The sequence below is a fragment of the Aedes aegypti genome, chromosome 1 (assembly GCF_002204515.2).
Source record: "Aedes aegypti strain LVP_AGWG chromosome 1, AaegL5.0 Primary Assembly, whole genome shotgun sequence".
Classification (NCBI taxonomy): domain Eukaryota; kingdom Metazoa; phylum Arthropoda; class Insecta; order Diptera; family Culicidae; genus Aedes; species Aedes aegypti.
Genome location: NC_035107.1, coordinates 222,869,892 through 222,896,859, shown reverse-complemented (window position 1 = coordinate 222,896,859; position 26,968 = coordinate 222,869,892). Strand labels below are relative to the sequence as shown.

At 35.8% G+C, this 26,968-nt stretch overlaps 1 protein-coding gene across 1 annotated transcript in view; it reads left to right on the top strand.

Annotated features, from left to right (window-relative positions):
- The first annotated feature begins 880 nt into the window (after positions 1 to 880).
- The window catches only part of LOC5580003 (ubiquitin-like protein 3), a 61,395-nt gene continuing 35,307 nt past the window's right edge, over positions 881 to 26,968 (top strand). The window contains exon 1 of the mRNA XM_001653845.2: positions 881 to 1,075. Within this exon, the coding sequence (XP_001653895.2) occupies positions 896 to 1,075 (180 nt within the window). The 5' untranslated portion in view covers positions 881 to 895. The remainder of the gene's footprint in view (positions 1,076 to 26,968) is intronic.

The following is a 26,968-nucleotide window of genomic DNA, read 5'->3' as shown; positions in this document are numbered from 1 at the left end:
CTCAGTGCTTCGATTGAAAGCTTCGATTAGAAGATTCTAATGCTTCAATTGTATGCTTCTAAAGCTTCAATTAGGAGCCTCTAAAGCTTCGATTAGAAGCTTCAAACCTTCGATTACAAGTTTCTAAAGCTTCAAATAGAAGCTTCTAATGCTTCGATTTTAAGCTTCTATAGCTTCGATTAGGAACTTCTAAAGCTTGGATTTGAAGCTTATAAAGCTTCGATTAGAAGCTTCTAAAGTTTCGATAAGAAGCTACTGAAGCTTTGATCAGAAGCTCATAAACCTTCGATTAGAAGCTTCTAAAGCTTCCTTCAAAAGCTTCTAAAGCTGGAATCTTCTAGGGCTTTTATTATAATCGACTGAAGGAAATTGTTTTGTTATTAAAAATAGAATCCTCTTTTCACTTATGATTTGACTTGGACTTCCTCTGAAAACTTTAGCTGTATAACGGTTGTTGAAGACATGAAACCTCAAATTTAAGAGGTAAGAAACGCTGCTAAGACATCCTGTCCATTACGATCACTTTGACTCTGTTTATGACCATCAATAGTAAACCTATTCTAATCAAGGAAAGGTCGCACCTTTCCCACAATATTCTTCACAGAAATAAATTTACCTTTGTATTCGCAATATAAAAACAAACCGCACACGCGATGCGTCATTGTTTGGTCTCAGTTATGGTTGTCGTCGTCGTCGAACATAAAAGAAGCGAATTGCCTACCCGTGTATCACGTAGGACCAATCTGTCCGAGGCCTTGCCTTGGGACGATGATGGGTGCTATTCAGTGGTCGAAAGTGTCTCGTCGCCCTTTAGCCTCTGCTGGTGCTTGTGACATAACGACAGATTTTCGTCTGCGTGCGTGTTTACTCTCGAGGGGATCTAAATTGGTTTTAAATGGAGGGCCATCTTCCCGGCTCCATGCGGGGTCAATTACGCAGTTTCGCAGCTTATTATCGTTACAAGCAGCTTCCAGCAACGTTTTTGGAGACAGCGAGTGCTAGAGGGAGACGACCAAAGACGGGAAACGGTTTGCGTGATGTCACTTTGGGTTTGATCGGTTACCCAATTGCGAAGGTAAGTAATATCCAGCATTTTTTATGTCTCGAAAATAATATACATAATCGTATAAATTTCCGTGATTGATTTGTTTACTTTGTTATCAATGTCGCCATATGGTGGAGGGTGATGTTGTTGGTACGAATAGTTGTCGCAAGGTGCCACTCCTCTCAGCAGAAACCGTATCTGACGGCTTGCCATTTCCTTCGGATTAAAGCACACATCACGTACCATAGCGACAATATTGCTCACCTTTTACGGATATATTAAAAGATACGTGCAAATAGCTTCGCTTCCTTTCTTGTGCAAGAAGATGTTCAAGATTGTTTTGTTGTGTTTATCTTTCATTGTTGTTACTAAGTTGTGTTGGACTGAGAATCAGAACTCGTTCAGTTTTGCCGTGGGTTTAAGCTGGGTAAGGCGCATAATGACGAAATTGATTTTAGTGTGCTATTGCTCAAAAATTTCATGATTCCTAGAAATTAGCAAGTAAATGAGTAAACAATTGTGTGAGCCACTAAATAAAAGAAGAAACTATCTTCAATGTGTTTTTGTTGTAAGCTATGGGGAAATCGCCTTTTGATGCCCCCCTGCCTTTATCAGTCAAAATCGGACCCCTTGATAAAGTCAAGAAATGACACCGATATTGACCATGCATCAGAATCCTAGTCCGTACTCCTTCAAACAGGAAAACTAAATAAATTAAAGATTAGAATACAAATAGTTGATTTCGACTCATTTTTTTCCTTATCTCAAGATCATTCTCGGCTACTGGAAAACCGAGACTTGTCACTTTTAACAACGTTTAAAATGTAACAAGGACTAAATGTGTTCCTTTGATTGCCATAGCATCCTGTCCTCTTCGTTTGAAGCAGTCAGGACTAGTATTCATTGGTATATCTTTACCCCATAACGCACCACGAAAAGGTGATCTACCCGCGTTATGGGCCTGCTGCAATCTTTGAAAATAGGCTATTGATATTACAAAAAAGTTTGAAAAAATATCATCTCCAATATCTTCCCTATGATCTTTACGACAAAAAAAAGAGTTCTAGCAACTTTCTTTTGCTGTTTCAGTGATGATTTGAATATGCCCCAAAGACGATAAAGGTTTATATGGATACAGAATATTTTCAAATTTTCAGGGTGTGATTTTGTTGTCTAGATGCTTGTTCACGTAAAAAAGTTAGCGATAGGTACATTGATAATAATCGAAATGTTGATACCGTGATCAGCCTTTCATATCGCATTTTACATTCTATTTCAACACACCAAATTTTCGATTAATATTCCAGCAATTTCGTTTGCTGAAACCAATTCAGCAATACATCCTTTTACTGATGTACAGTATTTCTGTAATTGTTTACTGGAATTCAGGAATCTGACTTGCTGAATAATTGTCAACACAATCAGATTTACTGAATTTCAGTAACTTATATGACAAACGATTGATAACCAGCAATCGATCTGAAATTTTGCCGTAAACCAGTTAACATAATTACTGAACTCTAGCAAAAGTTGTACTTGTCACAGTCGATAGCAACCACAAAAACAACCGAGAAACTTTAAACAAAATTTGTTTCTCCTACTGGTTCCATTTGCCAATCAGTTTGTAGATTTATGGAAAACGTAATCTGTTAGTCGTACTTTTTATCGCCCAGAATATCTGAGTAAGTACTGTATTCAGTAGAGCACTAAATATTGGAAAATAACGCAAGTGTTTATTTCTAGGATGGTAACAAAACCGGAACTGCAAATGGAGCTTTGCCTTTTCCTCTCCCCTCAAAAAACAGGAAAATATTGAAACTTTTAATTGTGGAAATAAATGTGTTTGGCATGCAATGAAGTAGCATTTTTATAATTTTCTTGGTGAACTTTACTGAAACTGTTCATCAACCAGATCCTGGTAACTCGAAATTGCTGAAAGCAACAAATAATTAAGTGCTGATTATTCAGCAAGTGAAAATGTACTTTGCTGGATGGTCAGCAAAACAGCTATCATTTTTATGCGAATTCGTAACACAAGTAAACATTAGGAGTTTGGATATGGGGTGGGGATTCGTTTTGGTAAACGATAAATATATAATTTGAAATGAATGCGCCTAACCGGATTCGCGATATTAGGGTTTTAGGGACGAATGACCTTAGGGTTAAAGTCCCTCTCAAACAACAACAACAACAGCGATATTAGGGTAACTGGGGGTAAGACGCGCCCTCTAAGGAAGGAAGCGTTTTTAGCTATGAAGAACATTATTATAAGCTCTTTTTAAATCATTATCCTATAGACAAACATGTTTTCTATCAAAAAGTAGAAACGGCCATCCATTTTCGTTTTTCTGGAGTTAATAAATCAATTTTTATAAAATGCTTGCTTATCTGCATTTTTATTTTTTGCGGGGTAAAACGCGCCACCTGATCTTGGCGTTAGTCGTTCGCGCGCTCGCATGCGCAATCATGCTTGCAAATACGTTGCATACATAAGGGCGTTTGATCAGATGTTATTGTTCGATTATAGTATACATGCTGATTCGAAAAATGTGCATTTGTAAGGTTCAAATTGGCACGTAACTACAGCTTGGCATTACGTTTGCTGGAATTTGAATTCAAACGGCTGTTTTGGTGTTATGAAATAGGTGTGGCCGTTTTGCCCCACGAGTTGATTAAAGTTTAAGTCTTTCAATACGCTCTTTAAGGATAAATTCAACACTTTTTTTCGCATGGAGTACAAACTATGGGAGTGCACAAGTCGATTCTCGATGATAGTTTCAAAAGTTTAGCTGTTTATCGACCTGAAAAATGACCTAGAAAATAACACAAAATTACAACGAAAACAGCAAAAATCGATTTTTTTAGTTTTTCACGATTTTTGCCAGGAAAACACTTAAAAATATATAAAGGTAAGCATTTTAATACATTTTCTATTATCTCGGGTGAAAAACAGCGTCCCAAAGCACGTCGTTTGTTTAAAACAACGGTGGCGCGTTGTACCCCGATGGCGCATTTTACATCCAGTTCTCCTACTCGATAAACGCATTGAATGCCGAACAAGTGTTCGTCACTCGCCCTCATAGGAGCAAGCGACAAGATCAAAGGACCAAACACTACTAACACGTTCCGCGACCCGCGAACTGTTCCACCGTGCTACGCGAGCGGCGCGCAACACGATTGATCCTGCCCTCATCGCCCGCCCCGCATGAGCAAGCGTCAAGGTCGAAGGATCAAACAACGCTAATAATTTTCTGTTATGCGATTTTTAAGCAAAACCGATCCCTCTAGGGTCATTGGAAAGAAAAAGCGGTCAGGACAAAAAAACGTGACATTACTAAAAAATTAAAACAAAACGCGAACAATGATCCAAACTAGTCCACAGAGAATGTTTTCTATGTTTTGACGAGCAAAACCTGAGCCAACCAATAGTGGATAGGGAAGACAGAATCTGGAACATAAGGTGTGGGAACCTGTCATGAAATATGAAACACATATTTTGATAAAAGTTCTAAGAAATAACCAATTACGCATATCTGCGGTAAAATTAAAATATACCGTAGCGTCAAACGGAGCTTCTTTTGACATTATTTCCACATTCTTCAACTTTGAGGATTTGTAACTCTTAGAATTATGGATAGATTTTGATGATTCTTGCATATATTTAAGTTGTATATGTAAGCAACAAATGTGCAAAATATGAGGCAAATCCATCAAGGAATAACAAAAATGCTTGAATAACGGAAAAACGTGTCCTTCAAGACAAAAAAGGGGCTTTGGACATTTTCCCAATTTGATAATGAAATGGTTTGTCTTTATAAATTTCAAACTGATTTCAAAGATTATCGTCCATTGTGATGTTATTGAACGTTTTTTCAATGATAAACATAATTTAAAAGAATTGCAAAGTAAAGCTCGAAACAATTACACATATATAACAAATTTCAGCGAAACCTGCTATTCACTATTTTCCGTTTGATCCTGGTATGAGACTTAAACTTTCAACTACCTCTTAAATAGAACTATCATTTACGAATGCTTGATTCTTAAGTTTACATAAACGAACGATGTAACTATCAGGTACTGCGATAATTGATGAGTTATGTACAAAAACTGTATTTTTTATTCTTATTCTTATATGAACGATATACAGAGGGATCACATTAATATCTGTAACTTAAAAGTAATTTTCATTATAAACGCAATTGATCTATGAAGTAAAGATCGTAAAGAAGTAAAAGTTTGCTTTTGTAATATGCTCTTAGTTTCTTAGCAGTTTAGAGCTGGCTTAAAAGTAGTTTATTTTATCCATTGAAGAATGCAATTGTTTTGTACTGCAAATTCATTCGAAATACGACGGAAAATATTTTTTTTAGAGATAATGTTATGATCTTGTCATTGGTACGTATTGAAATATGTGTATTCTATGTCTATTCACGTTTCCATATATTTTTTTTTTTTAATGTTGTAAAATTTACAAACCAAAACATTTTAATAAAATAAAAGTCGTAAAAATAATACCTTTGATCAATTATTTAAATAAAACAACAATTTTAAGCAAAACAAATCACAAGATTCTTATGAAACATGACGATTTGATAGTTTTAGTGATGCTCCCAATAACTTTCCACGACATGGAAAAAAATCATACAATGTTTGTATAGCCAATGTTTTATACCTTGTGAATATTTATTCAGACTTTTTTGAAATGTTTTCTTGTTTATCCTGTTATTGTTGATGTTGTTCCAAAAACAAGTCATGCCTAGTGGTAGAGCATACATTGGTTAATAAAAGTGCTGAAGACACAAAATTGCTCAGATTAATATTTACGGTGCAAATAAATACAAAAGGTGAGTGTCCAAAGTAGCCTTCGGAATCAAAAGTAGCCCCGTCCGACGGTACACGTATTTGTGAACCCGAACCGACGATAGACAAATTTACAAATGAAAAAATGAATCGCTATCGTAGCAGTTATTACAATTTAACTGTTTTTTAAACGAAGTTCAAAAAGTATCATGGAACAAACTCACCGGATCACCAAACCAGGTATCAGTTGCGGTTCTAGTCGAGGCATTCGCAAGCTTCTACTTTACTACTAGCGTGAGGTTCAACATTGGCAGTGCTGCGTGACATATTTGGCATAGTTGCTAGCAGATTTAATTTCAAAATGATCAGAATTCGTCCACGCTGCTGTATTTTGTTCAACACTAGTGAACAAACGCTTGTCGTGCACCAGCCTAGTGATTCTCACGGTGGCAAACTGCACGACAGCCTAAACTTCTTCACGATTACTTGAATGGCTGTTTTATTAGCTTAAATAGTTTTTAGATTTTTCCGCCAAAATTTTGCAAGTGCTTATGCATTTTATTCGATCCAAAGCTGAGAAAGGTTTTCGGTGTAATTTTCAAAACATGGCACGACTTGGAAAAATGTAAACTAATTTAAAAATATCTACGAAGTAAGAGTAGCTTTCGAATGAGCTATAGAAAGTTTTATGAAGACGTGCAATGGCAGAGACAAGGACAAAAAAACGTTTGTCAAGTCCAATCTTTTAGTATCGCGGGTAATTTTGTAATACTCAAGCTTTTCTTACATTTTCGTAATATCAAACAACTGAGTTCTAGAAAGCTTCTTTTTAGAAATTGAAAAAAGAATATTGCTGAACATTTTTTGTTCAGGATAATCTTTATTAATATAATTTAAAAACTATGTTCTAGATCAAGTCGGAATCTAGTTCATCATTCTATTTGAAAACCTGTCCTAAACTTTAGAAAATAATGGCAGAGTTATTGGGTCACCAAGTGGCTCGGTAGCTTAGTTTGTAAAACACTCGTCCAGCATACAAGAGTCGTGGGTTTGAACCTTTCCTGAGCCTGTAATTTTTTTTTTCATAATTTCACTTATAATTTATCCATCTTTACTACGCGTAGTGAGTTGATTCAAGAAATTTGTCTTAATTAAAACAAAACAGAGTTCTGCCAAGTTATTCATGTAAACTATATCCCTAGATTGGTTAGAAATATTTTTTTTGTGATAACCTTGACCGAAATTTATCGTAGATGCTTCTTAGGATTTTGTTTGACTAAACTAAATCTGCGCAACAAATTTTGTTCAAGTTAGATCAAATTTGAGTTTGTCTAAAAAATAATGAACCATACCCAGAAAGAGCGATAGTTCTTGTTATTCTTAGAATTGAATCCCATAAAAGTTATGATAAGTTAGAATTACAACCGTCAACGGGTTGAGTAGTTGAACATATGAGAAGTTTATTGCAATGTCTTGGAGGACGTGTAGAAATTTCTAATAATACTCCCGGAGGGATCATTTCAGGAACCTTTGTGGAGTATTTTTTTAATCATCTATGCAGGAAATTCTGAAGAAGTAAGTAGGTAGGTATTTCAAGGTGAATATTTGGATAAATTTCAAATGATTTCCTCGGAAGATTCTTCAGATAGATTATAGATTAAGTCCACAGAAGAGTTTCTGAAAAATTCATTAAGAAATTCTTTGAAAAATAGCTTGATGAGTATCAAGCGTATCTAGTATTAGTATATTTAATTTTATGGGCTGAATTACTCATCTGCGCCTCAGAGCGCCGCCAACACCTAATTCGACATCGGCATACATAAAATTCATCGGCGGTGGCGTGGTGCGCTAACACACAAGTCTGGTCAAAACAAGTCACCAAGGTACTACGGAAATTAACCTCTAAAGAAATATTTATACTTTTAATACTGTTTCCAGTATTCAATGTCATAAATAATTATAACAAATTGAATTATTTATCAATGTATTCCATAGCAGACTTGTCCAGAAAAGCCTGTTTGTGTTTTTTTTTGTTCCAATTCAATTTTTTTCTCATATTTATCGCAAATTGAATCGTGCTTTGTTATGAAGTATCCTAAACTATTCTCCGAAATATTTCATTTGAAATTGCTCCTGGTAAATTCCTTAACATGCTGCTAGGAACAACTTCTTAAAATTCATAGATCTTTACAAAAAAATATGACCATTTTTTTACGAAACCTGGAATTATATACATCAAAACATTTATCAAAGATGTGTTTAGACATACTTCTAAAAACTCCTTGAAGAATTATTTTGAAAAATAAAAAAAATCTGTACATTTCTTTCGAAAGATCTACTAGATTTGTTATTGCTGAGATTTTCGAAAATTTCTAGAGGATTCACAATTGAGGTTCTCCAAGGAATCGATCATGACATTCACTAAGAACACTATCAAGCATTGCACTAAGCAGAGATTCCCCAAGGAAATTCTTTAAAAATAAGTAACTTCTCTTAAATTTCATAAATTATTACTCTAATTATTCGTTCTATCTGGATTGTATAATTTTCTTTTGACGCTAAATTATGTGAAGGGATTATCTCTTTTTGAGATAGCTCCTAAAGAATGTATAATTTGTCTTAAGTATTTTTAAGGAACATACATAAGAATTAATAATTTGTCTTAAGTACTTTTTAGGAACATGAATAAGAATTACACGAGAAATCCTGTCTGAGATTCTTTCAAAAAGAAGTTTACAGAATACCTCGGACAATTAGAATTTCTTCATAGATTTGTTTGGTATATTTTTAGCAAGTTTCCTAGTGTTTTAGTTGTGTTTCCTACAGAAATTTTATCAAAGCTTATCTGAAATATGTTGCATAGATATCTCTAATGTTTATTCTCCACGAATATATGGGAAATTACTTCTCAAAGATTGTTCCAGGTATCTTGTGGATGATTCTTCTGGAATTTCTCCCGGAAATTTTGGAAACCTTTGGAGATTCTAAGATGAATCTTTGAAAAAATAATGTGGACAGAGAATTTTTGTTTTTTTTTTTAATATTTTGAGTGGTTTCTGTTGTACCTAATAGTTTTTAACGAATATTAAAAAGTATTTCAAGATAGAAGAATTTCTGTAAAAAATCCTGGAAAAATGGTATGAGGTGTTCTAGGAGAAAACTTTTGGGGAAACCCATGGATACATTATTTGCATATTTGCAGATAAATTACTCATAAAAGGAGATCGATAAAGAAAAAAACTTGATAGAATTCATGTAATGATTTATGACAGTATTCCCGAAGAACGTGTTTTTTACATATAATGAATCTACGTGAAGAGTTGAGCCAGAATCCAAAGTTTCATAATTTTCCGTGCCCTGGAACTATTTTTAAAACACATTTGAAGTTAGTATGGAAATCGATTTTGAATCGTTGTTCGGCAAATGTTACTGCGGAAAGAGCTGTCATTAAGTAAATTGAAATGTCATTGAGTCTAAAGATTTGAATCTTCAATAATCATTTATAACAATTATTTATAACAAAATTAAGATATTGAAGCGTTATCAAATTAGAAAAATGTACTCTTTCGATCAAGCAACGAAAAGTGCCAGTTTTTACTGGTTTGGAACTAGAAAAGTGCTTAAATTTCACCATCAAAATGTCGTGTCATGTTCCGACATGCTGGAGCAAATTATATTCGAAGTAACCCTGAAACAGAACCATGTGAACCGGTTACGTTGCATAGTTTCCCAACGATCAATGTGCAGAGAAACCGATGGCTAATATTTTTGGATTAAATTTGAAAAAAATTCCACGAATCTCCCAAGCACTTCCGAGAATCAGATAGCAGGACCATAGCGGAAGAAAATAAAGAAACTAATGTAAGTTTTGAACAACTATCGAAAGTTAAATTACAAGCAAATGCACCTTGTGTTATTTATTCTATTATACCTATATAAAATATCGAAAGAGTCGATCGAAAATCTTCGAAAAATACTGTTGTAAGGCTTGACGCTTTTCATTATACTTAACTCAAAACCGACCTAAATGTCACTCTCACTCCTTGGTATGTGGGCCCAAATTATATCAGATTCTATTCCTGCATTCCGTTCAATAAGGCCTTTTTATGTGCATATAGTAAATATATTCCTCATATAAAAAAAAAACAACTTGCACGGCTAGTTATATCTGATGAGAAACATGAAAAATACTCCTCATAAATAGAACAAATGCATTAAATGATCCCCAATCGGATACGTAACAAATTATTCTGCTAAAATATCGATATTTTGTTATCCTAAACACCTAAATTTACTTGAATTGCATTAAAATATAACAAATGCCTTACAAATCCGGAAAAAAGTTTATAACTATCTACTAATACTAATGCACAGTCGTGAATAGTATACCTTCTATTGCTGTCAATATACTTAGGGCATGCAACGCCCAGTGGCACAGTCGAAATACATTCCTTGCGAAAAGTTTTTCAGACTGAAGCGGGAATCAAACCCACACTCCTTGACTCGATGCGGCTAAATACTTGGTAACACTAACCGCACGGCCACGAAGCCCACAAAATAACTTAAGAACATAAGACAAGCAAAGAATTAGATGAATTTAGAAAAGAACTATTGGCTGAAAAAAAATGCTTATTGCTTCTTGGAATTCATAAGCAGAATTTCTGGAAGAATTTCAAGGGCATTTCTTTAAGGAGTTCAAAAGAAAATCTTAGTAGGAATCTGTTGAGCAATTCCTGGAGTTTATTGTCTTAACGACTTTTCGTGCATACAGGATCGCCATGAGATGAGAAACGAATCAAAAAGCTAAAGAGGAAGTTTGCCCATTTCGCATGAAGACATTTCTGGACAAACATTTGAAACGGCCCAAGAGGTCTTGAGCCTTTTTTCAGAAACGTTGCTGTTGAACCCTTTTTAGCCCACTCACGCAAACTAACACCACTATCAGAAAGATCGGTGTTAGCTCTTCCTGATAGTGGTATTGGTGAATGTGATCGAGTTGAATTGGACTCAACAGCGTCTTGCAAAGCCGATGTTTACCAATGTCGATGTGCCCTTTTGAAATGTTTGTTCAGATTTCTCCTATTGAAATATTGTATAAAGACGTTCGACATAATGGAAGTTTTACAAATATTGTTTCATTCAGAACAGGTAGCATTCTAGAGAAGGTATATAATTTGCTTTGTGCCAAATTTCCGTTTTGTGAAATGTCTTTCATACGTAATGCTGCTTGAGTCAACATTTTCAAAAAATGGGTTTCTAGCTGAGCACCCAATAAAGTACTATTAATCATGTTCCTAATCTATAATTACAAAGAACCTCGATCGCGTCGAATCGCTTCTAAAACCATCGAACAAAAGCCAGCCCAGAACGAACCCCCATCGTACACTAATCGTCGTCTTGCATAATTTAATGTAAATAAACAAAACGCCGAAACCGCCACGACACCCATCAGTCGGAACGGAATCCAAAACCAGACGCGCCCCGTAGTAGTACCGTTTCTGTCTGACCGGCCTCTGCCTCTGCCGGTTGTGTCGTCATCTCCTTGATCGATCGATTGAACGATTCTGAATTGTTTTTTAAAACGGCCTTCAAGGTCACCGAACCGCTGCCGTCGTCATTCATTCTAAACGGGTTTCATGCGTTTTATGACTTCGATTTCTCTGGGCGATTTCGTGCGGTCTTGATATTTGCGGCTTAACTCAATATCAGGGCCGTATTTATAATGGGTCCTAGGGGCCTTCCTTAGCCGAGTGGTTAGAGCCTGCAGCTATAAAGCAAAGCCATGCTGAAGGTGTCTGGGCTCGATTCCCGGTCGGTCCAGGATCTTTTCGTAATGGAAATTTCCTTGACTTCTCTCGGCATAGAGTATCATCGTACCTGTTACACGATATACCATACGAAAATGGCAACTTTTGTAAAGAAAGCTCTCAGTGAATAACTGTGGAAGTGATCATTGAACTGAGAAGCAGGCTCTGTCCCAGTGAGAACGTAATGCTAAGAAGAAGAAGAAGAAGAAGAAGGGCCTTGCATTTTAGGGACCCCACAACTCACGACTATAATTATTAATAGTAAAATATTTTTGAACAATTAGAAACCAATGCAGTCGTACCAACTTTCAAAAATAATTTAAATGACTCCAAACAGAAGGCGAGATTTATACAAAATAATCTCAAAGCTAAATTCTGAAACAAAATGTTCAAATTTTTATGGCTAAGATTCAGTTGACTCCATGACATGCAAATACATTAAAAAAAACTCAAAAGTAAATTAAAAAAAATAAAAAAAAATCAAATAAATGTTTGTCATGTGCACTAAACTTGTCTCATTATTATGGCGTTCACACCAAATAAATTAAAAAAACATCCAAAATCAAATATACGCACTTTAACAAACTTTCAGGTTTATATTGGGACACCACGATTTTTGGTGCACATATTTCTTAAATTGTATGTAACTGATACACTGAATACTTGAGAAATTCAACTATTTACAAAGTAAACAAAAATTTAATATGGTATAACTTGAATTGAAGTAGGAAACCAGAGGGCCCCCTCATTTGTAAATCCGACCCTGGCTGCCATCATTGCGCGATTTTAGCGCCACTCAGCTGTTATTTGATACGATAGCACGCTATTTAAGCCAATACCGAGACCAGTATAGAGCCAGACCATGATTCACGAAAAAAAGCGTACGCATTCTCGCGAATGGTTTCACTCATTTTCACCGAGTTTTGCGCAACACTTTTTCCGCTTTGTTTTGTTTTTCGTGTTTCGTCACTGTCGGCTACTGGGCCGTTGTAGTTTAGACACGGTGTACTTTCGCGCACGATCCAAACTCAGAGTTCCTGGCGGTTTTCTAGAGCCATCATTGGCCTAGAATCGCCCTAAGGATTTTTCTTCGGTCAGTGGTGTTCTCGACTGAAAACAGTCGAAAATCACTTCGAATAAAAGTGGGTCTCTGGTTGGAACAAGACTGTCTGTATTTCTGAAGTGCAAAGGTTTTTATAGCTAACCAAGTTTTGATAATTTACAAACATCTTCTATAATTGTATATATAGGAAAGAGAGCGAAGACGCCTGGAACATAATGTTGATGATAATTCACTTTTGGGTATGAACCCATCGATACCATTATTTGGTTATTTGACGCTTTGCTTGTACTGCGTACTGCTACACTGCGGGGCAACTACGCCCGTAATACGAGTCAGCAAAACATGTGGGTCAGAATACTCGTACCGCACACGCAGCACTGACCGTTCTTAACATGTGCAGTGTTTCGTTTTGGAAACAGGCATCGATGAGTGCTTACTAACTGAGTGTGTGTTTTAAATGAAATGTAATTAACTGTGCGGGAAGATGCATAGCACAATGGTTATGAATGCAATATCGGAACAATACCACTAGCAGCTATAAGGGTAAATCAGTGCCGATTTTCTCAGCAATTTTTAGTTTTAAGAGAAAGTATTCAACATCGGTGGATAGAGATATTTTACCCGACTTTAAATGTAATAACCGTAAAATTATGCCAAAAGATCAAGTGCAAGTGGGTCTTTAACCCACAACTTCGCATTACCAATTATACTACGCCTACGTTATGGTAGACTGAAATATTCGACTAACAACCATTTATGGCACAAATCTCCCAATTGGTGGGAAACGTGCTTCTGAAGCCGAGCTTCTAATACATCCCAATAGCTATCCTAGTTTTTACAATTCAAAGGAACTTTGTTTGACGTACTGGAACGAAACCACATCGGATTCAGCAAACCTTAATTTACTAAAAAACTATTTTTTCATTAAAACACGTACCGTAATTCGGGGTGTAGTTGATCAGTGGGGAGAAGTTGATCATTCCCGTACCCACATGTATGAACTGCCAGGAGAGCTATTATCTGTTTTCAATTATCACAAGTTATGTCATATCATATTACCTGATAACTGGCTCTTGATGTTTCTAAATTCGGTTCGTCGTTCAAGATTGTTGAACCATGGAAAAAACAGATTTTTAGGGAAATGTTCGATGAACTGTTGAAGGGTTCTACCCCAAACATTCGACTATTGCCAACGCTATATAAAGACACCATTTAAATAAACTGTTTCATACATTCCATATATGTTCTGTGAACCCAGTTTTATATTTGCATTGAGGATAAAAAATCATTTTCAGAGATAAAAATGTTCTTTTTGTGAGCGAGTTGCTAATTTCAAAGAAAATTGCATACCTTTAGGCGTTTTGTTTGATGTATTCTGGATTTCACAACATTCAATTCTAAAAATGACCGATTTATCAACAAGTTGTAAGATTTTTGAGACTTGATTCGAGATCAGTGATCCCAAATTTAGTAAATAGCATATCTCTTTATTTTAGGAAACGTGTCACAGTAATTGATCAACTTCACCCCGGAATCAAAAATTCCATTTTTTGATTTATAAACAATGTTTTTGTTATTATGATAACAATTCGTAAAAAAATCGTTTGTATAATTCGATAAACATCCAACCAGTACAGGTTTTAAAAATATTTGGATGAGAATATATGCATCCTACTAGGAATTATAGAACAGCACCGCTCAAAAGTGATCAACTTCACCCCATTTTACGGTAAAGATGTTATTTTAATTACCTATCTCTTTCTTAACCTTCTGGCTGTCGCGCTGTTGTACTTTGTACAACAAGTGTGATTTATATGCTGTCATTTTGCAACAAAGATATCTATCGACACCAAACCAAAATGTATTCCTCAAGAATCTTCTTAATTGTTCGACAGTTTTTTTTACAGTATGGCCCTTTATAATACGATAAAATCAACAAATGTACATGTACGGTTCGAGGAAACCACAGTTTGAAATCGTCATATCTTAAAATCCAGATGATATTGAAACTTGGGATCTTCATTAAAGTTGTTCTGGAGGTGAAGCGCTATCTGATGGTACCTCATTTAATTCGAAATTCGACCGCTAGGTGGCACTAGTGGGCATGGCAGTTTTACTTTTGTTTTGCAGATATTTCAGGATTCTGACTATTTAGAAAGATATCGTCTTCGGCAAAGTTGTTTAGTAAGTTAAGGACTGTATTTTTTCGAGCTAGTTGATTTAAAATTTTGCCACTAGGTGGGGCTAGTGAGCCTGAAACTTTTGTTTGCAGATATCTCAGGAGCCTGACCACTTAGAAAGATAGTGTCTTCGGCAAAGTCGTTCAGTTGCTCAAGGGCTATCATTATTTGAGCCAAGAAATAGGGTATTTTGCCACCAGGCGGCGATAGTGAGCATCAAGTTTTTGTTTTGCGAATACATAGTCTGCAGGATCTCGACTTCTTAGACAGGCACTTTCGGCAAAGTTGTTCAGAAGCTCAGGGACTATCATTATTTTGCAAAATTTCAAACTTTAAAGATTAAACAAAGAAAGAATTTGAGCTAGTGAACAACTCTGCCGAAGACACCATCTTTCTAAGTGATCAGGCTCCTGAGATATTAGCGAAACAAATGTTTTATGCTCATTAGCGCCGCCTAGTGGCAAAATTTTGAATCAACTAGCTCAAACAGTGATAGTCCTTGAGATACCGAACAACTTTGCCGAATACGTCATCTTTCTAAGTGATCAGGATCATGAGATCTGATAAACAAAAGTTTCATGCTCACTAGCGCCGCCTAGTGGCAACATCCCGAATTTCTTGGCTATAATAATAATAGCCCTTAAGTTACTGAACAATTTTGCCAAAGACGTCATCTTTCTAAGTGGTCAGACTCCTGGGATATTCTCAAAACCAAGGGTGTTGTACAAAGTACAACGCGCGACTACTCGCGTTACAAAAATTCGCGCGACGACCGAAGGGTTAATTGAAAATCTCAATTTCTTAATTCCTGAACTAGATTTACTCAAATTCCTAATTCTAGGCGTTGATTGTGATGTTCAACAATCATATTTATTATAGTCGTCATAAATACAGCTAAAAAGATATTGCAACTTCTTCTTCTTCCTGGCGTTACGCCCCTATTGGGGCAGATTCTGCTTCTCTGCTAAGTGATCTCATGAGTACTTCCACAGTTATTAACTGAGAGCTTTCTGTGCCAATTGACCATTTTTGTATGAGTATATTGTGTGACAGGTACGAGGAAACTCTATGCTCTGGGAAGTCTAGAAGATTTCCAACCCGAATAGATCCCTGACCGTTGAGATTCGAACCGAAGACCCTCAGTTTGGTCTTGCTGAACAGCTGCGAGTTTACCGCTACGGCTATCTCGGGTATTGTAATACTCAGCTGAATTTTGCTTCACCTTGATAAGTTACTCAATAAAAGAACATTAATTTCACTAACTTTGCTTCAGGGCTGGTAGCAGATATCTTTTTGAAGACTATGTCACTATTGGGATTTTTTTAATTTCCGTACAGGTTTGGGCCGAAAGGTCTTAGATTTTCATGAAACTTTTTCCACAGGCAGGGCTCATCAATATATGAATAAAAAAATTGAGAAACATTCAGGGTCGCCTATTTTCCCGGAAAACTTAGTTGGAATTTTTTTGATTTCCCCTGACACTACTTACTTTGAAAAATCTAAACTCAAGAACGAAGCATCGTAGAAACAAAGTTTTTTTATGAAAATTAAATCAAATTTTCTCAGGAATAAAAAAAAATATTAACTGGAAACAGTTTTCCACAAAATTTTCCACCGTTGAGAAAATTCGTAAAGAAAAGCCGGAAAAACTATGTTCTAATTAGTGGAAAACTTTCAAAAATATATTTTTGAGAAGGTAATTTTATAAGCTTTAATCGCTGAAATTTTTGAAATGTACTTTTTTTTCGTTTTTGAGTTATGGCCAATTTTGTGGAAAATTACCATATAAGCCTTTTCTTTGAAAATCCATATTTCAATCGAAGCATTGGAAAAACAAAGATTTTTTATCAAAGGAATTGCAAATTTTCTAAAACATCTGAAAAAAAGATATGGGATTGGTTTTAATGAAGTATAAGTCGGAATGGATGATATTTTTCATGAAAAATTACACCGCTAAGAAAAACTGAAAAAAAAAACTGTTTCATCCTCAATTTTTCATTACACTGAAAAGGGATTCTTTCTTTTCTATGGAACAAATAAGATTATTATTATTATTTTTTTAATTTTATTTATTCAATTATTCTGTATTTAACTTACATTTTCATCTTAATACTATCTATTTTTTCAATCGGGAAGATTGTCTTTGGTTGCTAATACCAGAAGATTTTCGTTTCTTTGTATTATTAGGAACAAAGCATGCTGTATTTTCTTGGTTTTCATGTGCATCTGAGAATTCACTAGCAAAAATGCTTCGTTGGTCTTTTGGTATAAATGAATGATATTTTTTTGTTCCAGGAATTAGAACAAGGTTAGAAAATCTTTCCTGAAGAAATTTTTCAGCCTCTGAATAGTCATTTTCAGTTGCATAGATAAATTCTCAATCTTTTTTAAATTGGTCTTTCACCTTTTGCGACACAGCCCAGTCGTAAAATTATTTGGCGTTATTAATTTCTGCTGACTTTCTAATACTAGCATCTCTAGCCATTCGCTTAATGTTGCCACCGATACCACCACAAGGACCTTTTCCATGTGAGGTTGGGAAAAAGTGCCATTCTGCTTTAATTTTAAAATCATTTTCATGGTTGCATACATATTTGAGAGAATTTCGATGACAATAGAGCGATAAATTTGATGTGAAAAGGATCTTAGGTAAATCTTGTGATGGTTCTGATGAGAAAACTGCGAAAATTCTGATTTAAAATATGAAAAAATTCTGATGAAAAATCTCGAAGAAGTGTGATGAGAATTTTGGAAGGATTCTGATGAGAATCATGGAAGTATTCTGAAGAAAAATTTGGAATGATTCTGATGAGTATCCTGCAACTACCCTGATGAGTATACTGGAACGATTCTGATGGGAATACTGGAATGATTCTGATAAGGTTCCAGGGACTATGCTGATAAAATTCTGATGTGAACTTTGAAAGAATTCTGATGAGAATCTTGCAAATATTTTTGATACCAATTCTAAGAGGATTCTAACAAGCATCTCGAGAGGATTCTAATGAGAATCCTGAGAGGATTTTGATTTAAATCCTGCGAAAATTAGTCTGATGCGAATTCTGTGAGGATGCTGATGAAATACTTTACAGGTTTTAAGGAGATTTCTGAAGCATTCGGTTCAGTATCCCAAGAAGATTTTGATGCTAAGGAGAGGATTCTTATTTGAATCGCAAAAAGATTCTGATGAGAATTCTGAGAGAATTTTGAAGAGAGCTTTGATATAATCTGATGGGAATGCAACAAAGAATCTTACGTAAATCCTGTGATGGTTCTGATGAGAATCCTGCAAAAATCCTGAAAAGAATCATGGATGAGTTCTAATGAGAATCCTGAGAGGAATTTGATGTGAATCCTGCAAGGAATCCAAAGATAATGCTAAGAGCAAATTGATGAGGATTCTGAGAGATCCCTTATTCATCAGAAATTTGCTTTCCTATCAGGATTGAAAGCAATGGAATTAAAATTTAAAATACAAATTTTTGGCTTAATTTTGTAACAAACGGCCAAAATCTAAACATCAATATTTGTTTCACTATTTCGCCCCTTGGGTATCGAAACGCCTAAGACTGCTCCTATAGAACTAACGTCGACCAAAGACAGCGGCGGATAGGACCGGCCCAAACAAGCACGAACCAATTCATACGGTCGATTGGGTGTTCGATTGTGCAGCGAAACACGTGCGTGACATGGAATTTAAAGTATGCCAAAATATGTCTCTTCGGCTAGATGGAAACGATTTGCCAGAATAGATATTCGTCTGGCTTGGTTGTCGGAGAATTTACATGGGAATGAGATTTTTGAGGTTTTGTTCGTCTACCCCAAAGAGATTTATGATATTTAATAATACGCTTCGAATTCAGTTCAGCCGAAAAGCAATCAACTCTACTGGGCTTGATTTTTTGTTTCTCCTGCAGAAAACCAATAAATAACAATCTAGTTTACCCGTCTCACGGTCAAGATCGATTATCGATTGTATTTATTTTTTGTTTTTGGTTTGTGCAACATTTTTTTCCTCGCGTAACTCCTTCGACCGAGGCTGTTTGGCATAAATCCCGCGAAGCAGCTAATATATCAGAAAGCCAAATTGAAACAAAAAGTGGTTCGCGAAAAGCAATGCCGCAGATGGAATGGAAAATGGTTGTAAAATTTTAGCGTATCGAAACGACAGGTGCTGAATGGGGATTAAAAGTGGTGCAATCTGGAAATGGAACAAATGAGCGAGAGCCGATTGTTCTCTCTTGAGCTGAAGCGTTGTGTTTTCTAATGGAGAGTATTTCTTGAAGTGAATATATGCTTAAATGCTCAATTAGGGAATAACCATGTTTAGGTATCTTTAGGTCGGCTCAAATTAGCATGGATTGAATGGCATAGATGTCTAGTTTATGGACCTTCCTTAGCCGAATGGTCAGAGTCCGCGGCTACAAAGCAAAGCCTTTTGAAGGTGTCTGGGTTCGATTTTCCGTTGGTCCAGGATCTTTTCGTAATGAAAATTTCCTTGACTTCACTGGGCATAGAGTATCGTCGTACCTGCCACACGATATACGAAAGTGGAAATGGCAACTTTGGCAAAGAAAGCTCTCAGTTAATAACTGTGGAAGTGCTCATAAGAACACTAAGCTGAGTAGCAGGCTCTGTCCCAGTGAGGACATTAATGCCAAGAAGAAGAAGAAGAAGATGTCTAGTTACTGTAAACCTTCATGATCTGAATTTGATCAGAGTGGCCACCGGGAGCCTGGTACTTATATGTTAAAATAAGTCCATTTGAAAACCCTAACTTTGAAGATCTGTAATTTCATAATGGTGGTAGTGAGAAGATTTATATTTTTCTCTCTCTTGCCTCAACATGCAAGCACTAAGCACGTATTATATCATCCAAAACACTGAATAACATTGAAACATGCCCTGTATGCGAATATAGAGCCAGTATAGTGTTTATTTAATGTCTCTATGAATCAAGATATATGCCATACGATATACGCATGCAAAAATGGTAATTGGCACAGTAAGTTCTCAGTTAATAACTGTGGAAGTGCTTATAAGAACACTAAGCTGAGAAGCAGGCTCTGTCCCAGTGGGGACGTAATGCCAGAAAGAAGAAGAAGAAATGAATCAAGATTAGAAGCATTAATGATGCAGTAATAGGGTTTGTATGCGGTGCAAGTGCTGTTATTAAGCGAGTAAGCATTTGTAGTGCTATTATAATGCATGTATGCATAAATGATGCTTTACGGATTATTATTAGTGCTTATGGTTACTTGGGTAATCAAATACGTCTCCCGAGTCTTCAAACAGCTTTATCTCTTTATTTCTGAGATTTTTATCTTCAAATCATCCTAGAGATAACATCATGTTAATTGCGTTTGAAATTACAAATGAACAAACTTAATTGTGATCAAATATCAACCGAAGCCACTTAAATTTCAAGAGACCTTCAATATGCAATCAAATTCCACCCTTATAAATTTGGGAACCAAGACCATAACACCAAAATAATTCCCCGTATTTCTATCACCCTCCTCTCCATTCTAACTCATTGGAATTCCGCCTGGCTCCATTCTGGTTTCCAATCAGAATTTGTTTACACCACCCATCTGCTCTGCCTTCTCACGAGTCCCGGCTTCCATATTACACGTACAACCAATTGCAGTTGATTTATTGCCGAAACACCTCCATGCACGTGACTTTCGACCAACAATATTCCATACCACAAGCCATCTACCTAACATCCGTCGTCCCCAGTCCAGCCATCTCCGGAAAGTTGGGCCTTCGATCGCTTTTTCGGCTTCTTCGACGTTTCCGAAAAGAAAAACAATCCAAACGAATACCATATCTTGGTATTGAATTTAAAATCCAGCACACTATAGTATGCTCTCAGTTAATAACTGGGGTAGTGCTCATTGAACACTAAGCTGAGAAGCAATCTCCGCTCCAGTGAGGACGTAATGCCAAGTAGAAGAAGAAGCATATCAAAAATAAATCAAGACATAAGATATTATAGCTCAGTTAGGTACGTGATTGTTATCGTCATGCTACTTCCCTCTGCTCGGGTCGTGGGGTTGTCCTTTGTTTATCTTTCCGGTGCCTTACTTATTTATGAGCCAATGAATTTCCTTCACGAACTTCTCCTCCCCCCGCCAATCATCCCAGCGCCCGCTTGTTCCGAACCGATGCCAATATTCATTAAACATTTATTCCCTCTTGGAAACGGAGGGGGAAAACTTCGACATGCCATCCACTCGTTTTTCGTAATACCAAAAGTCGATGAAATTTGGGCGCAGTGTGGCCAAAGTGTGGAAGCTTATCAGTTTGCAATTTGAGATATATAGGATTGAAAGTCATGGAAGTTTATGGAAGTTGAACTTCTTCCATTACACTTATTAGAAGTTGGTGATTTATAAGAAAGAATACTTTGAAGAATTTTATAAAATTTTAGGGTGAAGATCCGTGGAAACCAAACCTCAAATTTTCAACAGCACATATCTGAAGAGCCATACAACCGTTCAAGCTGAAAATTTGATCGATTGATCACAACCAGCAATCAATCGATCAAGTTTTCAGCTCGAATGGGTATATGGTTTTCCAAATTTGAACTCTTGAAAATTTGAAGTGTTGTTTCAATTCATCTAACCTTAACTAAAATCCTTTGAAGTCAAAGAGCAAGCATGTTTTCAAGTAATTATCGTGTTATCATTATTATGTTTATTAGAGTGTTATAGCCTTTGGTGCTTTGGAATTATTACACTTTTAAACAGTATACAAAACACTATTTTTGGAAAGCATCCTAAAATAATGTTTAACAGCTTAAGGTGAGGATAAATCAAAGCCAAACCTCAAATTTTCAAGAGCACAAACCTGGAGAACCAAGAACCGTTCAAGCCAGGCCTGCCCAACGTACGGCCTCATTTTGTGCGGCCCGCGGAAGGTTCGAAGATTCTTCTCATAATTGGCCCGTTGGCTATTCTACCAATCCGATGTTAAACAGAGCATACCAAGACTAACCATTTTAATTTACAATTTAGTTTAATGCTAACATTTAAGCTCGGTAATTGTTTATTTTGTGAATGATTTGATTTATTAATTTTAGAATCTGGGTATTTTGCAACTAGATTTAAACACTGCCGATTTCAGTTTTTATAAAGGTTAAAATTGTTCTACTTATAAATCTGACTTGAGGTACCGTTTTGATTCATATTACGGACAGCTTCAAATTCCGGACACTCTCGTTTGTATGGGAAACATTTCACACGAAATGTTTCAATTTTCGCCATCCAAAAGTTCGCATTTTCGAGGCTCGTTTTATTAGGTTTTTTCCATAAATATCATTGCAAATTTATAATGCCCAACTACCTTAGACGTCTCTTAAGTGGTTGAACGATTTCAATTGATGATTTGACTGTTCCATTAATGATTATCATGAGCTGTCCGTAATTCGAATCAAAGCGTCCGGAATATGAGGCAAAAGTGAGGGAGCGTCCGTAATAAGAATCATGAAAAGGCCACACGTTTTGATTTATTTAAAATTATTCAAGTTGCGGACGCGTGTTCTTTACCCACCATTCGAAAGTTAAGGACTTCCGACGCTCGATAACGCTAAAAAATCATACATAATGATTTATTTTGTATGGTCCTAGCTGGGTTATACTTCACTGAGGCCTTAAGTGTCCGTAATATGAATCAAAACGGTAATGATTTGAGGTTCATTATGAGAAAAAAACACAAATATCAGATTAATATTATTGGGATTACAACAGAAATGTTTCTACCGTGCCTTCTTTCAACAGTCAATGAATGAAGCCTGAAAATAACTCATTGTCAAAAGGATAAATTTTCAAACAAAATTTCACTAAATCAAGGCTTAAATTTTCACAGAACTTTGGAAGTAAATTTTACCAACAGCTGGGCGTGGTTTAGAATGTAATTTTTTAAAATTCTTGGAAAGGTTACCATCTAACACCATGTAGGATTTTGATAGAATCTTAAGCGAAAAAATTGTATTGAGCAGGTTTGTTTTTATACACTGGTAAGCATTCACAACGTGTTTAAGAAAGGATTTCGGAATGATTATTGGGTGAGATTTTGAAGGAATCGTAGACACGATTCTTGTGAAATCCTGAAAATTCCAACCAAGATTTTCGTAAAAGCTTGTTCAGGGTTTTAGACATTCTGGGAAATTTTGATAATACTAGGTCGGGTTCTGGATGAATTCGGAGTATAATTTTATTAAATCCTGGGCATTATTCTCACAGGCTTTTAAATTTTTGGAGTACTCAGATCTTTCAAAATATGATGGAATTTATTTCATAATTTTGAAAGAGACTTTCACGATATCTAGCAGGATGTTTGATTAATTTTTCGTTTTTTTCCAAATGAAATTTGCTTCGTTCACCAATTTTTGTCATATTTCTTGAACTTCGTTTGCTAACTTTTGTCACACTTACTGTGTATATTTTATGAGAATATTACGAGCGATAAAAATATTTTGGAACTTAAGGCGAAAATACATCGAAGCTAAACCTCGATTTTTTCAACAGCACAAATATAGGGAACTAAACAACCATTCGAGCTGAAAATTTGGTCGAATTGTCATCTACTGGTGGTGACCAGTCGATCAAATTTACAGCGAACGATTGTCTAGTTTGCTAGATTTGTGCTTTTGAAAATCCATGGTTTGGTTTCATATTACGGACACTTAAGGCCTCAGTGAAGTATAACCCAGCATAGAGCATACAAAATAAATCATTCTGTATGATTTTTTAGCGTTATCGAGCGTCGGAAGCCCTTAGCTTTCGGATGGTGGGTAAAGAATACGCGTCCGCAACTTGAATAATTTTAAATAAATCAAAACGTGTGGCCTTTTACTGATTCTTATTCCGGACGCTCCCTCACTTTTGCCTCATATTCCGGACGCTTTGATTCGAATTACGGACAGCTCATGATAATCATCAATGGAACAGTCAAATCATCAATTGAAATCGTTCAACCGCTTAAGAGACGTCTAAGGTAGTTGGGCATTATAAATTTGCAATGATATTTATGGAAAAAACCTAATAAAACGAGCCTCGAAAATGAGAACTTTTGGATGGCGAAAATTGAAACATTTCGTGTGAAATGTTTCCCATGCAAACGAGAGTGTCCGGAATTTGAAGCTGTCCGTAATATGAATCAAAACGGTATTTGAGCGTCCAAAAATGTGGCCCACCACACACATTTTTTTCACCTTCATTTTTCATTTTCACCATAATATATCTTATAACTTATAGTATATTTTATATATCACAGAATCTATTAAAATGTCAATCACACCCCTTTTCCTCAACATCTCTTAAAATTAGTTAACCATTCAAATCAAACCAAAAAATCAAATATCTCCTTCTTTTGGATGGTTTGAGCTCTTTCAAGTTTAGCACCTTATCAATGAAGACTATTTGAACAACGCATCACTGTCTGGGAAAAAAACATTCAGGGAACTAATTTTCGGGGAAACGACATTCGGGAAAAAGTAGGGTATTCGGATCCTGTTGTTGATGAAAATATAAAGGCGAAAAAATAGATATCTCTTCAGAGATAGTTTCTGAAACACGTCAAAGATGTTGCGAGATTCCTTTAGACAACCCCCCAAAATTTTTTTTTTTTTTTTTTTTCAGGTATATCTTGAAACAGTTCCGGGAAATCACGGGGTTTGTATGGACCATTCCTTCTGGAAACTTCAGAAATTTCTGCAGGTTATTTACCAGATCGTCATAAAAGTCTTTATCAAGGAGTTTTTCAAAAGTTTCTTCAACGATAACTTCTGGAATATATCCAGATATCTCTTGTAAATTCAACGGTTGTATTCCACTGGGGATTCCGCAATATTTCAACGATCTCATATAAATAAAACTGTTTTTCAGATTATTATGGTTACTTTCTTTTTAATCGAATTAAATCCAATTTTTTTTTGTGAGTGCTTCGTGAAGCCCAAGCAGGACAGTTCGCTTTTGCGTCGTCCGATTGATTTTGCTGACGGATTCGCGCGTGTTTTCGTCGCCGGAGAATTTTTTTTTCCCTGTTTTGGAGCGTCTTGCTGGGTACGTATTTGGGAAGGCCCGAGCAAGACGGTTTGTTTTCGGAACGCCAAGAAGTTTTGCTGTCAGTGTCAGTTTTGTGTTCAGTCGAGAATGGACAAACTGGTGAGTTCGTTTCATGCTTATGATAACACATATTTTCTTGAAAGCGTAACTTTTATGTAATATTAAAACAAACTTTGTATGGTTTGTCACTATAAGTGTCGGCATTATGCTTTTTTCTTATACAACTTCAATGTACATATATTTTTCTCTTTTTGACATTATTAAAAATTATCTCTTGAATTGTTCGACATTGTGAATGTTGACGTATTTTCTAAAACTTCTACCATATCGAGACAAAATGCACATTAATACTCATATGTAATTTCCAAACAAACTATGTATGGTTCGTCACTACAAGTGTCGGCATTATTCCTGTTTCATTTAAGTTAAAATATATACATGCAATTTTCAGTTTTCGTCATTAATAAAAACGTCTTTTGAATTGTTCGACATTATAGATGTTGACGTATTTTTTCCAAAAACTTCTCGAGACAAAATACAAAACTAGCTATAAATACAAGTCGTACATTTCCCCCTTGTCCATGGATCGCATCACCGACCAGAGGTGACTCCCAGATCTTCTCCTCCCTCACTAATAAACACCCTTCCCGTGGTGATTGTGGAGATGCAGAGGTATTCTCGGTCTCTAGAAGCAACAATCATTACACCCTAACATTCCTTACCCGTCCCAACTGACTGTAAGGACTTGGCCGGCGCCGTTATTGATCAATAATATTAGATCTGCTAAAATTGCACTTCGAGAGTAAGCGGAAACTCCCATCCCTTATTCATTTGGATCGTAGTGCAATTCTTACCAGTTCCGATCAATCACGGAGTAGCAACCATTGACATGTACAGTCAGTCTATGCTATGCTATGCTATGCTAATCGAATTAAATCCAATTTTTAAATTAATCTCTACATTTATCTCGCAAGAATACTTTTAGAAATCCATGTGGAATTTTATATTGCTACGCCTCCTGCTGCTGCGACTTCAAAACTGTTACGCCAGTTTCACTGAATATGACACATTTTGGCAGTGAACTTTTGCTTTAGACATAAACTCTTTTTCTTATATTACAGTGGGTAGAGTGTAGTTTAACATGCGACTTGATTAAATTTCTAGACGAGGTAACGGGTTCGAAGGGGTCGGAAGGTTCGAAAAAGTCCCGAAATGAACCCGAATCGTACATCTTCAATGTATCATCCAGTAATAGTTCCAGAATTTTTGCAGGCTTCCTATAAAAATTTGTTCAAAGGATTCCTCTAAGTAATTTGGGATTATACTAGATATAAAAACCTCTAAGCATCCCATCAGAGGTGTTGCTGGAATAACTTCATGACTTTTCCTTGAGTTTTAGCTCCAATTATTGTACAAAATCTCTGTCAAAGATTTTCACTGTTGAATTTCTTCAGGAATCAAAGCCTGAATTTTTGTAAGAATTATATCAGAGACCATGTGGTATTATTTCAGGAATCGTTGTAATATTTGTTCAAGAATATCTATCAAAATTCATATATTACTTATTCTAAGATATCCTCAGGATATATCACTCCATTGATTTCTCATTAGGTCTCCTGAGTAATTCAGGTAATTCTTCCAGAAATGTATTCTCGCATACATCGAAATGTTAGTCCGAAGTTACATTTGAAAACATCTCTGAGTGATCATTTAGGACTTCATTTTTAAATTCTTTCAGAATTAACACATGTCACTTTTCCAGTGATTAACATCTCAGGTCTTTTAAATTCCTCCAGAGGCTCATTTCAGAATTTCTTCAATCATAATTCAAGGTCTTCCAGGGTACTAACAAAAACTTGCTCCTCTTTAGATTCCTTTAAGTATACGTTTAGAAAGTCCAAACATACTTTCTACATGAACTTATTCAAGAACCCCTAGAAAAAATCACAGAGTTTTTTTTTAAGGAATTTATTTCAGATTTATTCCAGAATTTCTGA